The sequence below is a fragment of the Dasypus novemcinctus genome, chromosome 24 (genome assembly GCF_030445035.2).
Source record: "Dasypus novemcinctus isolate mDasNov1 chromosome 24, mDasNov1.1.hap2, whole genome shotgun sequence".
In the NCBI taxonomy this organism is placed as follows: Eukaryota; Metazoa; Chordata; class Mammalia; order Cingulata; family Dasypodidae; genus Dasypus; species Dasypus novemcinctus.
In genome coordinates, this window is record NC_080696.1 from 4,611,266 (window position 1) to 4,628,066 (window position 16,801).

Below are 16,801 nucleotides of genomic sequence, written 5' to 3' on the forward strand. Positions count from 1 at the left end.
CAAAGAAGTGATACTTTTGAAATTTCTTGAAAGGTCTGAAGGTTGAGTGGGACAGGTTGGGATGGGAGAGGTCTGGGAAGAGTCTCAATCATTCAGGGTTTTTTTGTTTTTTTTTAAGGCTTTCTGAGTATTTACATGGGAGTCACTGGGCTGGGCTGTGAAATACAAACACGAAAAAGATAAACACATTCCTTACCCTCAAGGCATCCAGATAGTGACAGATACTGGTGGCTTGTACTCTTGAACTGGCTGAGACGATGAGGAGAGTCAAGAAATAGTCAATAGATATTGAGGAGGAAGAGGAAAGGATTTGGTGATTGACCCCTTTGGGATATGAAGGCGAAGGAGAAAAGACTTCTGGCTTTGGCAACAAAATGGACCAGCTTACTGTGTCAGGAGAAAATGGAGTAGAAGGTTTATTGGGAGGTGAGAAGATGCTGGGTTCCGCATGGAGGCGGGTGGGGTCTGGAGAATAAGGCAATGTGAGCCTCAGGAGGAGTCTGGGCTTGGATGTTTGGGAATCATCAGTTTAGAAGAGGTATTGGGAGAAGAGAAAAGGTAAGACAGAACCCTGAGAGAGCCCACATTGGAGAGAAAGGAGATTTAGAGATGAAGGAGGAAAAAACTGGGAGGGGATAGTGTGGAACCCCAGGAACAAGAGCTTTCAGAGCGAGAGAGAGACCAACAATGCTAAAGACCACTGAGAACGATGTGGAAGCATCAGACACACTCAAATTGAGGGATATTCTGCAAAAGAACTGGCCCACACTTTTCAAAAATGTCAATGCCAAGAAATACAAATATTGAGGAACAGTTTCAGATTTAAGAAGATTAACAAAACATGACAACTGGGAATGTAATCCATAATCTGGGGTTTCTTTTGCTATATCGTTTAACATTTTTAATATTTGCATAATAGTCCAGATAATTATGTTCATTGTCATTTTCTGATAAACAGGGAAGAAACTGAATGTCATTCCAGGCTTTCTCTGCATATCATGTAACTTTTGTAAGGGTGCTTTCATTAGATATAGAAAATGAAAAAAGCGACAATCAAAACCAGGCACTTTGATTATCAAAGCGAAAAGTTGGAAGAGAAAAAGAAATTTACAGTTGCTTTGTTAGGTTTGCTTTAATGTGAAGAAGAGTTTGTTTTATTTCAATTTTATCCTTAAATTTGCCTTCAAAACATCACTACATTCCCCACCAGGTCTTACGCTGGCTGTTCAGTGTGCAGTTGTGAAGCAGGCTAGTAAGATGGGGAATAGACGGATCTGGAACCTGGCAGAGTCCACGTGGACGTCCGGAACCCCCACCACGGCTGCTGGAGGAGCCCCACCCCCGGGGTTCTGCCGTCCAGAACAAAGACTTCTTCCTGGGAACAAGGAAAAGTCTCGGATGTTCTCCAGAAACTTTATTATGGGTCCTCCCTAAGGAACTGATGGGTGGGGTAATCAATGCAAACAGCTGAGCCCCCTCCCCATCCATTAGCAAGGGGGTGGAATAACTAGCAATTTAAAAGCAAACCGGAAACTTGATCTCTCTCTCCCGCCTTAGTCTTGCCGGTGGTCCTGTCCTGTGGTCTGTGCACCGCCGTCGCCATGTTTCCTCTGCCATGTGGCCACGCAAGTAACCCTGGGGCTTTATAATCTATAAAGGGGATCTGTAGCTTGTAAATTAGCCCTCACGTCCCTTTTCATCCCCTTCCTCACTACCTGGGACTCCTGCTCTGTTATTTTGTTGTTTTCTCCCATTTCTCTTCCCTCCCTACCTGAATAAATTACTCACCCAACGTGCTCTTGAAATTCCTTTCTCTAGCATAGTCAAAGAACCTAATTAAATCCGGTAACGGCTGGACAAACCTCATCCAGTGCTATTTAAGATACTCATCTGAAATGCCGGTGTCCCACTTTGTGGGGTCCTATCCACATGTAAGTGTCTACAGGAAGCTGAGGATACACTCTGCTTCCAAGGTGATGAAATGGGACAGCAAACCCTCAGTCTGCTGTGGTCCTGCAATTCTGTATACAGCTGCCTGCATGCAACACATTTAAGCATTTTTGTTAATTTCCCTCTACTTTTTATAGAGACATTTTAAAGCGTTTAAATATTTTTCCTGTTCCCTCAGTGTCCATCGGGCGCATACATCGATAACCCCCCGCCGGTACTTGCCCCAACTAGCCGGGCTCCGCGCCACAAATACCTCGAGAGACTTCAGGGGCCGTGCAAGTGCCCTCAGTCAAGATGGCCGCGGCGGCCTGGCACTGCCCTTCGTTGCCAGTAGCAAAGATGGTGCCTGCGGCTTTTTTTTTTTCATTTTGAACGCACGCTTTTCCCATAAAATCGGCTCTTCATTTCCGGTTCCGGGCTGCCGCCTCTGCGGGTCGGTGAGTGCCTGGGGCCTGTCGACCTTTCTCGGGGAGTCCAGTGGGCTGGGAAGGGCCCTGGCGGCTGGCGGGAAACCCGCGTGTGCTGACCCCGGCCCGGTGCGGCGCCGCCGCGGAGACCCCCGAGGCCGGAGGGGGTGGGCTTCAGCTCACGCGCTTCATTAAAACGAACAACCAAAAAACCCAGCTCTCTTGAGAGGAATTCACCCCCCACCCACCCATTTAAAAGTGTCAAAGTCCGTGGTTTTCAGTATGTCACAGAATTGTGCATCCATCACTACGGTCTCAATTTCATAATCCTAAAAACAGCAGCTCTGGACCCCGTCACCAGCCCCTCCGGGCCCCCAGCCCTTGGCGACCACTACGCTACTTTGTCTATAGATTTGCCTTTTCCGGATATTTTAAGTAAATGGAGTCACAATATGTGGTCGTTCGTGAGTCACCTCTCGTTTAGCCTACTCACCCACATTTTAGCATGTGTGCTATTGTTGAAAACTGTTCTTTGGCATGGTTATTCTACATTTTGTTTATCCACCAGTTGATGGGCATTTGGGTTGGGTTTTCACTCTTTGGCTATGAACTTTTTGCTACGAACCTTCGTGTTCAAGTGTTTGTGTGGACATGTTTTCTCTTGGGTGTATACATAGAAATGAAATGGTTGGGCCATATGGTGACAGTAATGTTTAACTTATTGAGGAAATGTCCAACTGTTTCCAAAGTGACTGGTTTTTTTGTTTGTTTTTGTTTTTTGAGTCTCACCAGCAAAGTCTGAGGGTTCCTGTTTGTCCACAACCTCACCAACACTTGTTACTGTTTGTCTTTTGTTTATAACCCATTATCTTAATGGGTTGAAGTGGTATCTTGTGGTTTCATTTCCTTAGTGACTAATGACGTTGACTATCTTTTCATGTGCATATTGGCCACGTCTTTTCAAATACTTTGCCTATTTTTGAAGTGAATTACTTGTCTTTTGTTTTATATTCTGAGTTTATATAGTCTACTATATATGATCTACAAATATTTTCTCCCAGTAAGTGGGTTGTCTTTTCATTTTCTAGATGGTATCCTTTGCAGGACAAATGTTTTTAATTTTGATGAAGTTCACTTGATCCATTTTTTCTTTTGTTACTTCTGCTCTTGGTATCAAACCAAGAAACCATTTCCAAACCCAAGTCACTGATTGTAAGAATTTTGTACTTTTTCAGCTCTTACCTTTAAGTCTGTGAGTCTGTCTACATTCTGAGTTAATTTTTGTATGTGGTTGAGATAGAGGTCCAACTTCATTCTTTTGCATATGGATATCCAGTTGTCCCCATATGACTTTTTTTTTTTTAAAGATTTATTTCTCCGTGTGTGTCCCCACCCCCGGTTGTCTGTTCTTTCCTCTGTCCATCTGCTGTGTGTTCTTTGTCCGCTTCTGTTAGCGGCACGGGAATCTGTATTTCTTTTGCGTCATCTTGTGTCAGATCTCGGTGTGTGCGGCGCCATTCCCAGGCAGGCTGCACTTTCTTTCACGCTGGGCGCCTTCTTACAGGGCGCACTCCTTGCACATGGGGCTCTCCTATGCGGGGGACACCCCTGCGTGGCCGGGCACTCCTTGCACACATCAGCACTGCGCATGGGCCAGCTCCACACGGGTCAAGGAGGCCCGGGGTTTGAACCGCGGACCTCCCACGTGGTAGATGGACGCCCTAATAACCACTGGGCCAAGTCCGCTTCCCCCCAACATGACTTGTTGAAAAGACTATTCTTTCCTTACTGAATTGGCCTGGCCCTTGTCAACCTAGAAATAAACTAAGCTGCAAGGCAATAAAGGCATGTATTTCCGGTCTTAGAACTACAATTCAGGGAGCACAGATTGAGGTGGTAGTCCAAATCCAATCCCGTGTTGGCATTTCCAGGTAAGAATTTTTTAAAGGAAGATAAGATTCCGTAAGTCGTTTGTGGTTGGTGGGTATTTGGATACTCTGATTGTCTTTCAGATTTAACTTGTGGATTTTTTATGGTGTCGGGATGCCTTTAGGGTTTTCAGTGATATTTGGCTGAGACCTGCAGAAGAGTAACTTCCAGAATGACCGCCTGGCTCCCTTTTAAATCTCTTATCCAGAGAAATTTTTATTTCTTTACACGCCTGTGTGGAAAAATCAATTAACCATAATTGAAGGAATTGTATTCATTTTCTTTTCAGAATGTTCATTACTAGTTTAAATAAATACAACTGAGGAAACTCCTCTCTGCTGGTCAACTAGGAAGAAGGTGTGTGTGAGATGGCGTGGGGGTCCGAGATGGGAAATTGTTGGGAAAACATGAAATATTCAAGGAGGGGGAAAAGAAAGTTGGGAGAAAACTCTCTGGGTTCATCTGGCCAGATAGCCTATTCCAGGTTGATGCCCCTGTTCTGTGGCTGCGTTGGGGTCCTTTAGGCTGGTATTTTGCCACAGAGGTGTGACAAAAAGAAAATTGGCAGGGGATTTTAGGGCATTAACGAGAGGAGGGGCCATAGGATATTACTAGATAAGGATGGAAGTAGCAAGATGTGGCTACTGGGTGGGAACTAGAGGGGCAAGTCGCCTGAAGGTATGCTGGGAAAAGGGGGCCTTTAATGCCTTTTTAAATTCTTACTCTTCCACCTATTGGAGCTGGCTGTTATGAGCACGGGCACTGTACTGTGTATTCTACATGCATTAATATCGTCCAGTTCTTGCGCTCACACTGAGGTATGTGTAGTCATCGTCAATATTTAAACGAGGGATCTTAGGTTAAAGTGACTTGCTCGAGTTCACCTGGCTTAAGATGTGGCAGCAGCGAGTCGAACTCGGGGCCTCTGGGTTCCGAGGTCTGCCCGTCTCTGGACCTCTGCAGAGCCTCCTGCATCCCTGCATCATCACACTGAACCTCTTCGATTCGTGTGAAGCTCAGCTCACAGAAGGACTGTGCAAAGTGATCACGTCACACCCTAGCTCAGGACTTTTGTTTTTCCCTACATTAAAACTTAAGTAGAAATTGGGGGCAGATGTGGCTTGAGCAGTTGAGCGCCCACCTCCCACATGGGAGGTCCTCAGTTTGGTTCCTGGTGCCACGAAAAAAGAAAAACCAAACAATGAGCAAAAACAACGAATGCAAACAACAAGCAGAAAAACTCAAAACAGCTGAGGAGCAAGCAGGTGAGGGAGCCATGGAGAGGGGGCGGTGGCAGTTTTAAGTAGAGATAGATACATAATGGGTGTTTCCATTTATTAAGCTGCTGGAAGCAGACACCACAAAAAGGTGTTGGCCGTAACTGGGAACTTACTAGTTCACGAGCTTACGGTTTTAAGCCGTGAAAATGTCCACATCAAGGCATCATCAAGATGTGTACTTCTGAACACACCCTGCCGCTGCTCCCGGCTCCCTTCTCTTCCCGGCTTCCTTGCTTTCAACTTCTTGCTTCTGTGGCAGCTTCTCCCCCCCCCCCCCCCTTCTCTTTCTTCTCCACTTAAATCCGGGACTGCAGCAAGGGGGTTAAGACACCCTGGGCCCTGCCTTACCTGGAGGAACCTAATCAGAAGGTCCTACTTAACAATACGTTTATATCCATGGGAATGAGTTCGATTTACGAACATGATTTTCTGGGGGTCCACACCCTTCCAAACCACCACAGTTGGATTGGCGAGTGATTCAAGAGTTGGAGAGGTGGCTAGTTGTGTGCGACAGCAAAGCCTCGTAAATGTTAATTGTGGAGTCCAGGTGGTGGGTGTTTCGGTATACGTGGTACAATTTTCTGCTACTTTGTTTTAAATTGGGGAGAAATTGTCTTTTGACAGAAGTAAATGAAGTTAAAAAGGCTTCTAGCTGGACCCCAACTGACCTCTAATTTTGGTCTTCTAGGCACAGGCAGGGTCGCAGAAGAGTGGCTGCCTACTCCTGCTGAGCGGGTTTTCTGTGTGCTTAGAGACTTTGTGCTGCCTTCCCAAGGCTTCCTGTACTCTCCAGCATTGGGAAATAATATGCAGATTGTGTAATTAAGGTACTTTCGAGGGGAAAACAAGCCCTTGTGGGGAAAAACAAGCCCTTGTGGGGAAAGACGTTTGAACCACACATCACAAGGTTTGGGGCAGTCTTCCAGAAAAAAGGATAACCATTGCTTCTGCTTGCCAGCCCTGGTGCTTTCAGACCACAGGGAGAGGTCCTGTCGGTCACTGTTTGCCTTTTCCAGCACAAATCCATCAAGTCCCATATAGTGGACTTTGCATACACAGATACTTGTTTTGTAATAAAAATGATTCTGGGGAAGCAAGATGGCTCAACTGGTAGTTCTTGCCTACCAAATGGGAGGACCGGAGTTCAATCCCTGGGGCCTCCTGATGAAAGAGCATGCCTCCGTGGTGAGCGAGTGCCCTGCACAAGTGAGTCACACGGCAAGGTGATGATGCATGAAAGGAGAGACAAGGGCAGAGTCAAGGTGAAGCGCAGCATAGACCAGGAACTGAGGTGGCACAGCTGACAGGGAACCTCTGTCAGAGGTCTCCAGGATCGAATCCCAGTGAATCCTAGAGAGAGAATGAGAAAACAACACAGCAAAAATGGCAGGGCAGGAGGAGGGGAAAGGGAAATAAATCTTTTTTTAAAAATGATGTCGTATTTTGCTGATTATCTCTTTTGGGGATGTATTTGGCACTTAATGATTTTAAAGGAAAAGAAGTGATACTTGTTTTGAAAAAAAAAAAGATTCCTTTTGAGTCACACCCTCAGCTGATCGTTGATTTTAAACCACCTTTGCTGCTGGCTATGCCGACCCGTTTAATTGGGTTGCCTCCAGAAGCCTCCAGATCAGCGTGTTTGCTAACGGGACAGGAGGGGGTGCCAGCGATGCCCACAGCAGAGGCGTTTGCAGAAACAGCAGGCTCTGTAGGCTAATACAGCACCTGTGCGAAGACGGATGTTCTCCCTTGTCCGGGAACTTTGACCTCCGGGTCCGCTCCTGTCAGGAGCACCAGCTGGGAGCTTGGCTGACTCACCTCTGAGCCGTGTCCACAGGCGCATGTGACCAGCGTGCTCCGACAAGAAGCGCGCCAGGCCTGCTGTTGACTGGTTTCTGATAGAACTCCAGCCTCTGCCAGATTGCTGGTAGCTTAAGTCACAGCGCGGGGGCTGGGCGGGCGTGGGGGGCCCTCAGAGCTGCCTTCCCCTAGTGCACCTGCTTTCCCACCAGGTGGCATTGGGCAGCTAACAGCTCCGAGTCTGGGTCTGACTGAGGGTGGAACAGGATTACCTGGGGCTCCTGCCCCAGAGGCATCAATGCCCAGCATGGACCAAGCACTTGGTAAGTGTTCCCTGTGCTTGTTACACTACCCATGTCCTCCTGAAATTCCTCATTCAAACGTGTCCCGTCGAGCTCCACCAAGTTCTGTGGTAACCTTTCCCTGCCTCTTCCTGGTTAACACACCCCTGCCACACAGTACCCACTCCCTGTTCACTCTCAGCTGGTCGTTAGCCCCCTCATGGGTTCAGTTACCAAGTTCAACTGGTTTTAGTTCCAAAATATGTTCAGGATCTCCAGCTGCCGTGGCTCCTCGGTGCCCCGCCCTAGTTCACGGTGCTTCCTCGCTCACTGCAACCTGTGCAGGTGAGTGCCACTTAGTAAGGGGGTGGTGCCCAGCTGAGGCCCTGCAAGCCCACCTGTGCTCACCTGCCAGGTCTGCAAACCCAGGTGTCACTGCTTGGTGGCTTGTGGCAGTCGAGCACGAGCCATGGTGCTGCCTGTAGCGAGATGGGTTAGGACAGCAGAGGCCCACAGTGCTTAGCGCGGCGGGCAGAGCTGGCTGAACTGAGACTTCAGCGGGGCCCCCCCAGCCCCGCCCCCTGCCCCACACGCAGGCCCAGAGGGCACACCTGGATGTTAACCAGAAACGCGGAGCACTCGCTCAGGGTGCCGCAAGTTGGTGTCCACGTTGTTGACAGCAGCCGGGACTCGCTGTCCTTCCCGGAGTCGGGTCGGGGAGGAGGGGCGCGCGGCTCCCAGCTGAGTGACAGGGGCCCCTCCCCACCTACTCGCACGTGGCTGTCCCTGACGCTGACACCAAGCTCCCAGTGCCCCATGCCGAATGTGCTGCGCGGGCTGCTGCTGCCCGTGTTCAGACCCTCCCCGGGCCTGGACCTGTGTGGGACGAGCTCCTGCGCCTGCTGCCCGACTCGAGCTCAAGTGACAGGGACCGCGAGCTCCTGGGGAGGCTCTGTGACCTTCCCCTTGGCGTCCCCAGGGCCTGGCAGGTCACGCCTGTGAGTACACATCTGAGGAGCCCACAGGTGGAAAGCGAACCACCTGCCCTCTCGCCCCAGCAATCACTGCTGGACGCAGGTTGGGAGTAGCATCCCAGGCTTTTTCTGACTATATATTTCACCCCCAAATACACTCAGCCGCACAGAGATATTTTATAAAATCTGGTTCAAACCCTACCTGTCGTTCTAAAACTTTTTGCATTAGTATCATGAGCGTTTCCACCTATTACATGTCCTCGCGGCCCTTGCCTTACGAGGTGGCAGTGTTCCGGCAGGGGAGGCTCTGGTTGACCCTCTGCCTAAGCCGACGTGCGGCTGATCTTCCTGCTGAAGCCGTGATGGTTTCTGCCTGCGCTGAGTGTGTGTTTCTTAGGATGAAGAGAACTTGGCAAACAAATACTGGGGCTAAAGTAGAGCCAAGAAAGGTGATTACTAGGCCGGGAGAGCAAACTATCCGGGTGCTCCCATCATCTGACCTTCAGGTGCAGGGACGTGGCCCTTCCAGCTGTGGCCCCTGCGGGTCCCGGGGGTGCGGTGCCTCTTGTGATAAGTCCTTTGCTCTCTGCCGTGGCAGGAGATGAGCCAGTCAGACGGCAGCAGCGCCCTGACCCTGCCGTCGTCCTGGGACGTGAAGGATTACGTGCTGCGGGAGCCCAGCCAGGGGGCCGGCGAGGCGTCTGGCTCCGAGGATGGCCCTTCCTTTCCTTGCTCTTCTGATGTGGATCCAGGTAAGCACAGGCGAGCGCAAGCCGTTACAGGGAGCCGATGCCGTGCAGCGGTGCAGCGCCGGCTTCCTGCACTCGAGGTCCTGGGTTCAGCCCCCGGGCCCGGCCCCCCAAAATCCATCAAAGAAAAAACTATTACAGAAAAAGCAAAAGCTATCTCAGGTATGTGGTCACTCGGTTCTCTCTTCGGGTGGCGGATCTGAGAACGTTACTGTCTGGTGGAAAACCTGCAGGCAGTGCTGAGGGGAGACACCTCCAGGAGGGCCCCCCGGCATCGCGGGGACGAGCAGCTGCTTCCCGGCCGCCTGGCCTGGTTGCGGGTCCCCTTCTCCTCTCTGTCCAGCGGCACACAGAGCGGGGTGCACGTGGGCCACAAGGAGAGCGGGCTGTTTAAGACCCCCGCAGGTCGCCAGGCAGCGACTTCCTCTTGCAGGGCCCCTCTGGGTTTAAACGCTTCTGCAGGTTTTCCCGACTTGCTCCCGCGCAGTGGTGATGCCCTGACGTAGGTGCCGGCCCTCCCTCGTCGTGAAGCCCCTTCTCCTCCATTCCCGACCCTGGAGGCCACGGCTCAGTTCTGCGCTCACTGGCCGGGCGCCCGGGCACGTGCTTCTCGTGTCCTCTGTGCTCCGGAGCAGTCTACGAAACGGCAGCGTTGCCTGCCTCATCGAGCTGGGCTTGACCCAAGGGAAAACGTGAAGTGCCCCACATGGCGCTTGCGCACGTAGGTGCTCAGTCACTAGAGCTAGGGTTGTTACTGTTATTGGGAAATGCAAATACATCGTTTAAAAGAGACTGTTGGATACTGTAGCAGTTTGGTATTATTTATGCATTCCAAAGTAGAAGGATTATGTTTGTAAGCTGGTCTGTTCCTCTGGGTGTGTCTTTTAATCAAAGACATCACCTGAGAGGCCTATGCTTAAATTACCTGTTAAGATTAGGGCTTTGCTTCAATGACATCCGTAGGGCGTGACTCAGGGCTGAGCCCTGGCCCCTTGGTGGGCTGTATAAACAGACATTCACTCAGGAAGGCACACAGCAGAGGACACACGGGAGGAGCTCCACAGATGCCAGAGGAGAGAGCTTTGATCCTGCGGCCCCAGGAAGAGAGACAAGCCCTTGGGCGAGGAACCAGCCTAGAGTTGGTGAAGGCACACTGGCCCGTGCACCACGCTGGCCCGTGGAGGAGTGCCGCCCTACATGGGATGCCATGCAGCACAGGAGTGCCGCCCCATGCGGGAGTGCCACCCTGCCCAGAAGTGCCAGCTGACGTGGAGAGCTGTCACAACAGAAACACAGAGGAGAGATAATAAGAGAGGTAGCAGAACAGGGAACTGAGGTGGCGGAAGTGAATGATCTCCTCTCTCCCACTCCAGAAGGTCCCAGGATCAGTTCCCAGAGCTGCCTAATGAGAATACAAGCAGACACAGAAGAACACACAGTGAAAAGACACAGCAGACAATGGGGCTGGGGGTTGGAGGGGAGAAGTCTTTTAAAAAATAAAAATAAATGAAGTAAAATCCAACAGATTTCTGGTCCTTTGCATCGGCACCTCTTTGGCCGACTAATACAGATACTGAGAAGGTGTGGCCCTAATGGTGGTGAAACAGGGGTGCCAGTAGGTGCGGTGTGTCCCTGTCTTGGAATTCAAGAATTCCCTGACAAAAAGGCTTAAATTCCCTTGAAATTCTGTTGTGATTTTTAGGACAGAGAAATCAGGCTCAGTCGGCTTCCTGTTTAATTTAGTTCTTAACCAAGAATTAGCTCATTCCTCATCCTCCTTTCTAAGCTAAACATCCTGCTTTTGAACCTCCCTCCCTGCCCTGCCTTCCTTCCGCCTCTGCGCCTGGTCGTGTTCACCCCCTGCCGCCGTGAGCAGCGTGTCCTGGACGTGTGAACGGGCGCATTGACCACAGCTCTAGACGTCGGCCTGATGGAATGCTCTGGAAATGCTCCATTCTTTCAGGGACTTCAGTGCATTTCTATTTTCGACTGCTTTTTGGCAAATAATCTTTAGGAAAGCAATTTTAATTGATGCCAAAATTCTAAAAATGAGAAGTATGATGAAATATTTGCATTGGAGTATTTGTTAAAACCCTTTAGACATTTCATGAGAATGAAAGGTTCTCTGGGAAGCCCTTGAAAAGGCCCAAGCATGGGAGGGAGCCCCGAGACGCCGCGACAGCCTTAGACACGGCGTGGGGGCGCCGCCGGGCCAGGCCGCCCGCCGTGAGTGCTGGGCCTTCCTCGGGGTTTGACCTGGGTTGCCACTTAGGCTCTGTGTGCGCGGCCTCATTTGTAAACGGGAGTAGTAGCACCCACTGCGCGGGCGAGGAGGTGGTGCGGGCGAGGGGGCGGCGCATGGGGCACAGTGGCCGGGGGCACGTGGCAGGCTCTCAGCAAGTGCAGCTCTCCCCCCGCTCAGCTCATGGGCCACTCAACGCGCCCCGCACACCAGGCCCACCTCACGTTCATGGCTTCCCACCTCAGGTGGGCCCGCCCGTCGCTCACCTGTCCCTGGTCTCTGACTCGCCCCTCTCCTGGGTGACTGCTTCTCTCTCCACAAACCTCCCCCGCCTCTCTCTGTGCTGGCCTCGTTTCCTCTTTCCGTGGACGAGGCACCCCTGCGCCGCCTCCACTCCTGCAGTAGATCCTGTCCCCCCACTTCCTCCAGGAGGCCCTTCAAGCTCTTCTATCTCTCCAGCTGTGGCCTCTTTCTAGCACCATCTTCTCTGTTGGATCATTCTCGTCATCATACAAACAAGTTGTGCTATATCCTGTCTTAAAAGTAAATAAATAAATAACCACCCGGAAAGGGGCAACTGCCCCGAGATGGGGTCCTTTCAGTGTATGTGATGGGAAAACTGAGGCTGTTGTGCATCTCCAGGGCCATGTTTTAAGCAGAAGTGGATCAAAAAGCTGCTGAGCAAATGGGAGACCAGGTGGAACAGACGCATCTGGCAGAGGACATTCCAAAAGCCAGTAAATGCACAGTGACCGGAGGCTCTGGACTCCTGGGGCAGCATGGTGGAAAGTTGCTGGCAACAGGCTATGCCGTTAATGTATTTGAAATCCAACCAGGCCTTGCTAACCTCCAGATGCAGCTCTTCCTGGCTGGCCTCTGCAGTCAGCAGTACCTGTGGGCAGCTCTGAAAGGTGGAAGCAGTTTCAATTGTGCATTGCCTTCACTTCCAGGGACAAGGGACTCTTTTCCAGAGTGAATTACATTGGCACCAAGAATGGCATTGAAACTTGGAAAGAGGCTGGGGTTTAGAAACTCATCTGAGGGAAGCGGATGTGGTTCAACTGATAGAGCATCTGCCTACCATATGGGAGGTCCAGGGTTCAAACCCAGGGCCTCCTGACCTTTGAGGTGAGCTGGCCCACATGCAGTGCTGACGCCATCAAGGAGTGCCGTGCCACACAGGAATGGCCCCCACGTAGGGATGCCCCATGCACAAGGAGTGCACCCCACAAGGAGAACTGCTCCATATAAAAAGCACAGCCTGCCCAGGAGTGGCACTACACACACAGAGAGCCGATCAGCAAGATGATGCAACAAAAAAGAGATACAGATTCACGGTGCTGCCAAGAATGCAGGTGGACACAGAAGAAGAGACAGTGAATGGACACAAGAGAGCAGACAATGGTGCGGGGGGGAGGGGAAAGAAAGAAATCTTAAAAAAAAAAACGTCATTTGAACCAGGAATGCCAGGGGTCTTGAGGTGGAGACATCAAGAATGGAAGCAGAGACACACACCCCCGTGCCATGAAACCCGTCAGCTGCTTCATGGAGACTAAGCTCTTATGGAGAGAGCAGCTCTGGGTGCCACTGATCCAGAGAGCAGTTTCTTAACCAAAGCCATCATAGCACTGTCATCCTAAGGGACACCAAACTGGTCCCCGTCCTCATGGAGGAATGGCATGATGCAGTCTGGGATGGGAAGCGTAGCACGTCCTCACTGCCCTTCAGCAGGTAACCCAGATTGCTCAGGGGCCCAGGCGGGTGTGGCAGTGCACAGGTAGGTGGCTTCTCCGTGAGACCCCAACTCCGAGGCTGGAGTCAAGGTCCGGTTCCCAGCCCTAAAAGAGCGGCAGGGGGGAGGCCGGGCTGCGGTTCTCGAGGCTGCAGGAGCTGCCGCAGCCAGGGCCAGCCTCCGTCAGGGCCCCCGGCCTCTCCTGGGAGCTGCCTCCCGCCTGGGCCTGCCGCTGTCCTGCCCTTCCCAGCCAGGCCGGAGCAGGGGAAGCGCTTCTTAATCTCACCAGTGTTCCCACCCTGGTGCCCGTGGCCTCCACCCCACCTCTCCCTGGACTAAGCCTGCCTTGAGATCCAGGCATCCATACGTGATAGACACTTCTCTGGCCTTATCTTTTTACCAATTCTTTATATCGATGTTACAAGTTACTCCACTACCATAGGATAACAGCTACAGTGAAGTACACCGGCTTTGGTCTGCGGTTGCAGTCCCCCCTTATTTTTGTCCATTCCTCAGCCTTGAAGGATTTGGGCCCACGTCCCCTCTGACTGCTTCCGGCTGGGAAGGGATTAGCCGTTTCGGGGCAGAGCAGTGACGCTTGCTGCTCTGCTCATAGTTGAAGACACCCCTTGCCTTTGGGCTGGCGCTGGTCCCTCATCGCTTCACCGGAAGAGCTGGAGAGCAGGGGCTGGGTGCCGTTGTGCTGGGATCCAGGGCTCGTCTGCCACGTGAACAACCTGAAGATTGAAGTCTGAGAAAGACGCCTACCAGGTACATTGAATATGATAGGCTCAAGTAAAAGGAGCGGAGGACTCAGGATCGGGGGGGTTATAAATGAGTGTCGGGAAGCGGACATGGCTCAACAGATAGGGCGTCTGCCTACCATGCAGAGGGGCCAGGGTTCAAACCCCGGGCCTCCTTGACCCGTGTGGAGCTGGCCATGCGCAGTGCTGATACGCGCAAGGAGTGCTGTGCCAGGCGGGGGTGTCCCTGCGTAGGGGAGCCCCATGCACAAGGAGTGCGCCCTGCGTATAGCCGGTACATGTAATAAAAGTGCAGCTGCCCAGGAGTGGCGCCACATACTCCTGATGCAGCAAGATGACGCGACAAAAGAGACAGATTTCTGGTGCCCCCAAGAATGCAAGTGGACACAAAAGAACACACAGTGAATGGACACAGAGAGCAGACAGTGGAGGGAGAGAAATAAATATTTTTAAAAATAAAAAATGAGTGTAACTGTTATACGGGGGAAGTAGCTTTTCACCTCTTCCCAGGCAGGTCCCGCCGAGGGGTGCTTTCCACGAGGCCGAGCGCCTTGCCCTGGGGTCTGGGTGACCCCACGCCCTCGGGAGCACTCTGGCTGGCGGCAGTTTGTGAAATCTGCCTGAGACCTGCAGAAGCATAACCTCCAGAACGACCTCCCAACTCCCTTTGTTGTGTTTTTTTTTGGCAGGGGGAGGAACTGGGGATTGAACCCGTGGCCTCATTCGTTAGTGCAGGTGCTCAACCTCTGAGCTGCATCCGCTCCCCCAACTCACTTTGAAATCTCTTAGCCGTGAAAACTTCTGCCCTGATTATATGCTTTGGATGGATTGTATGGTTTATGAATACATGTCAGTAAAACTGATTATAAAAAAACAAAAGAAATGGGGATTGGGTGTGGCTCAGTGGTTGAGCACCTGCTTCCCAGTATGAGGACCCAGGTTCAATCCCCAAAACCTCCTTAAAAAGAAAGAAGGAAAGAAAGTCTAAAAGATAAAGCAAGAAACTTCCACTTCTTTTATGTCCAACAACCGTATCGTGTTCGCAGCCTCGGGAGGGTCTTAGTGTCGAGGGACATGAGGTTGGAGAGGACTCCCGAGAGCCTAGTGGGCCAGAAAAGCCTCGAGCCTGCGTGGTTTCGGTTTGGCTATGCCACGGCGAGGCTGCGCTGTCTACCGCCAAACAGAGCTTGTGTGTCCTGAAGTCACCAACCAGCCACCTCGTGAGGCAGGTGGAGTCAACTTTTCACCTGAGCCCCACACAGGGCTATGACACTTCTTTCCCCCCATCCTGCTGGGGGTAGAGCAGAGAGCCACCCTGACCCTCACGCTTGTCCTCCGTTTAGGTTCCCGTGAGCTGTAGTCATTCGCTTCTTTCTTGCCAAGCCCAGTCCTGGCGCCTCTGCCCCTGCAGTAAGCCAAGTCCTGCCCAAGCTGCGCAGTCCCCCCTCGAAGTGTGCTCCCGCCTCCCCTGTCCGCTCCAGGGACTGTCAGGTTGGCTCCATCAGCCAGCCCCCAGAACAGGCTTGTTGATGGGCCTGAGCTCCCTGCTTCTGAGATCTTGTTTCCTTTCTCCTACAGTAAACAGAATGGAAAAGCCAAGTCAGGTGACACAGGGCCTTGGGTACATCCGCTCAGAAGCGGGATCACAGAGGTTTCCCCGAGGTGCTTTCCCATGCCAACTAGTTAGTATACCTGGGGAAGCTCCGCTTAGCATGTGTGGTGTGTCACATCAAAGCGCGCTGGAACCTTCGTCTTGGAGATCGCCTCAGATGAATTCCAATCCCGGACAAAGAGTTTCTCTGATGTTGCTTAGACATTGTAGTAGAGATGTGAGAAATCTCAGCCGTTTCCTGAAACTGAACTTCTGAGAACCCTTGTTGGGGAATTTGTTCAAATATATACAGAAGAATGAGTGGTAAACAAGGTAAGTCTTTGATGATTAAAGGCCCTAGCTGACCGGTAGCTATAAGTTTAAACTAAACAGTAGTTCAGTGTCCCCTCTTCTTCTCTCAGAATCTATCAACATCCTAACCTTCAAAGGCCATTTTATCTGTAACCTGTGTATTTAGGCACTTCATCCAAGGAAGTAGGTATTTGAGAGTTAATAAATATGCTTGTCGTCTTTATTCATGCAGTATCTGTCTGGAATTCAGTAAAGTTTTATTTCTACAAAAACTCACAATAGTATTATATAGTAATTGTAGAGTTGTAGATGTGTATGTGTTTTTAAAAAATAGGAGTCAGGGTGTATTTCACACCTGTGGATAATGTTAAAGACATTTGCTTTTTAAAGGGGCGTGCGGTGATGTCAGATCTAAGGACCAGCACCCCCTAAAATGGGCCTGAAGCACAGCGAGGCCGGGAGAAAGGACTGAGAACAGGACCTGGCACTTCCTGTCCCTTACGAGCAGATGGACTTAGCTCCATGGGTTCCAGGTCCTCGTGACCCTGCACATCTGTGCACATCCATGCACATCTGCATTTGTTGCCTTTTGAAGGATTGAGTTACACAAATTCAGCCCCCTAGGCTGAATTTCAGCCCGACACCAGGATTTTTAACTCCTGGTGTGCTGCGGTGCAGCCTAACTGTGGCCCAAGCAGTGAAGGCGTGGCCTAGATGCCCAGAGCGGGTGTCCCAGTGTCCAGCCAGGTCTCCCAGTGTCCAGCTGGGCTTTCCAGCTGGCTCGGGGCCG

The 16,801-nt window shown here is 51.3% G+C and overlaps 1 protein-coding gene across 1 annotated transcript in view; it reads left to right on the top strand.

The window, feature by feature from the left end:
• The first annotated feature begins 2,133 nt into the window (after positions 1-2,133).
• The window catches only part of SHLD1 (shieldin complex subunit 1), a 101,703-nt gene continuing 87,035 nt past the window's right edge, over positions 2,134-16,801 (top strand). Inside the window, exons 1-2 of the mRNA XM_058287532.2 lie at positions 2,134-2,387; positions 9,220-9,373. Of these exons, the coding sequence (XP_058143515.1) occupies positions 9,223-9,373 (151 nt within the window). The 5' untranslated portion in view covers positions 2,134-2,387; positions 9,220-9,222. The remainder of the gene's footprint in view (positions 2,388-9,219; positions 9,374-16,801) is intronic.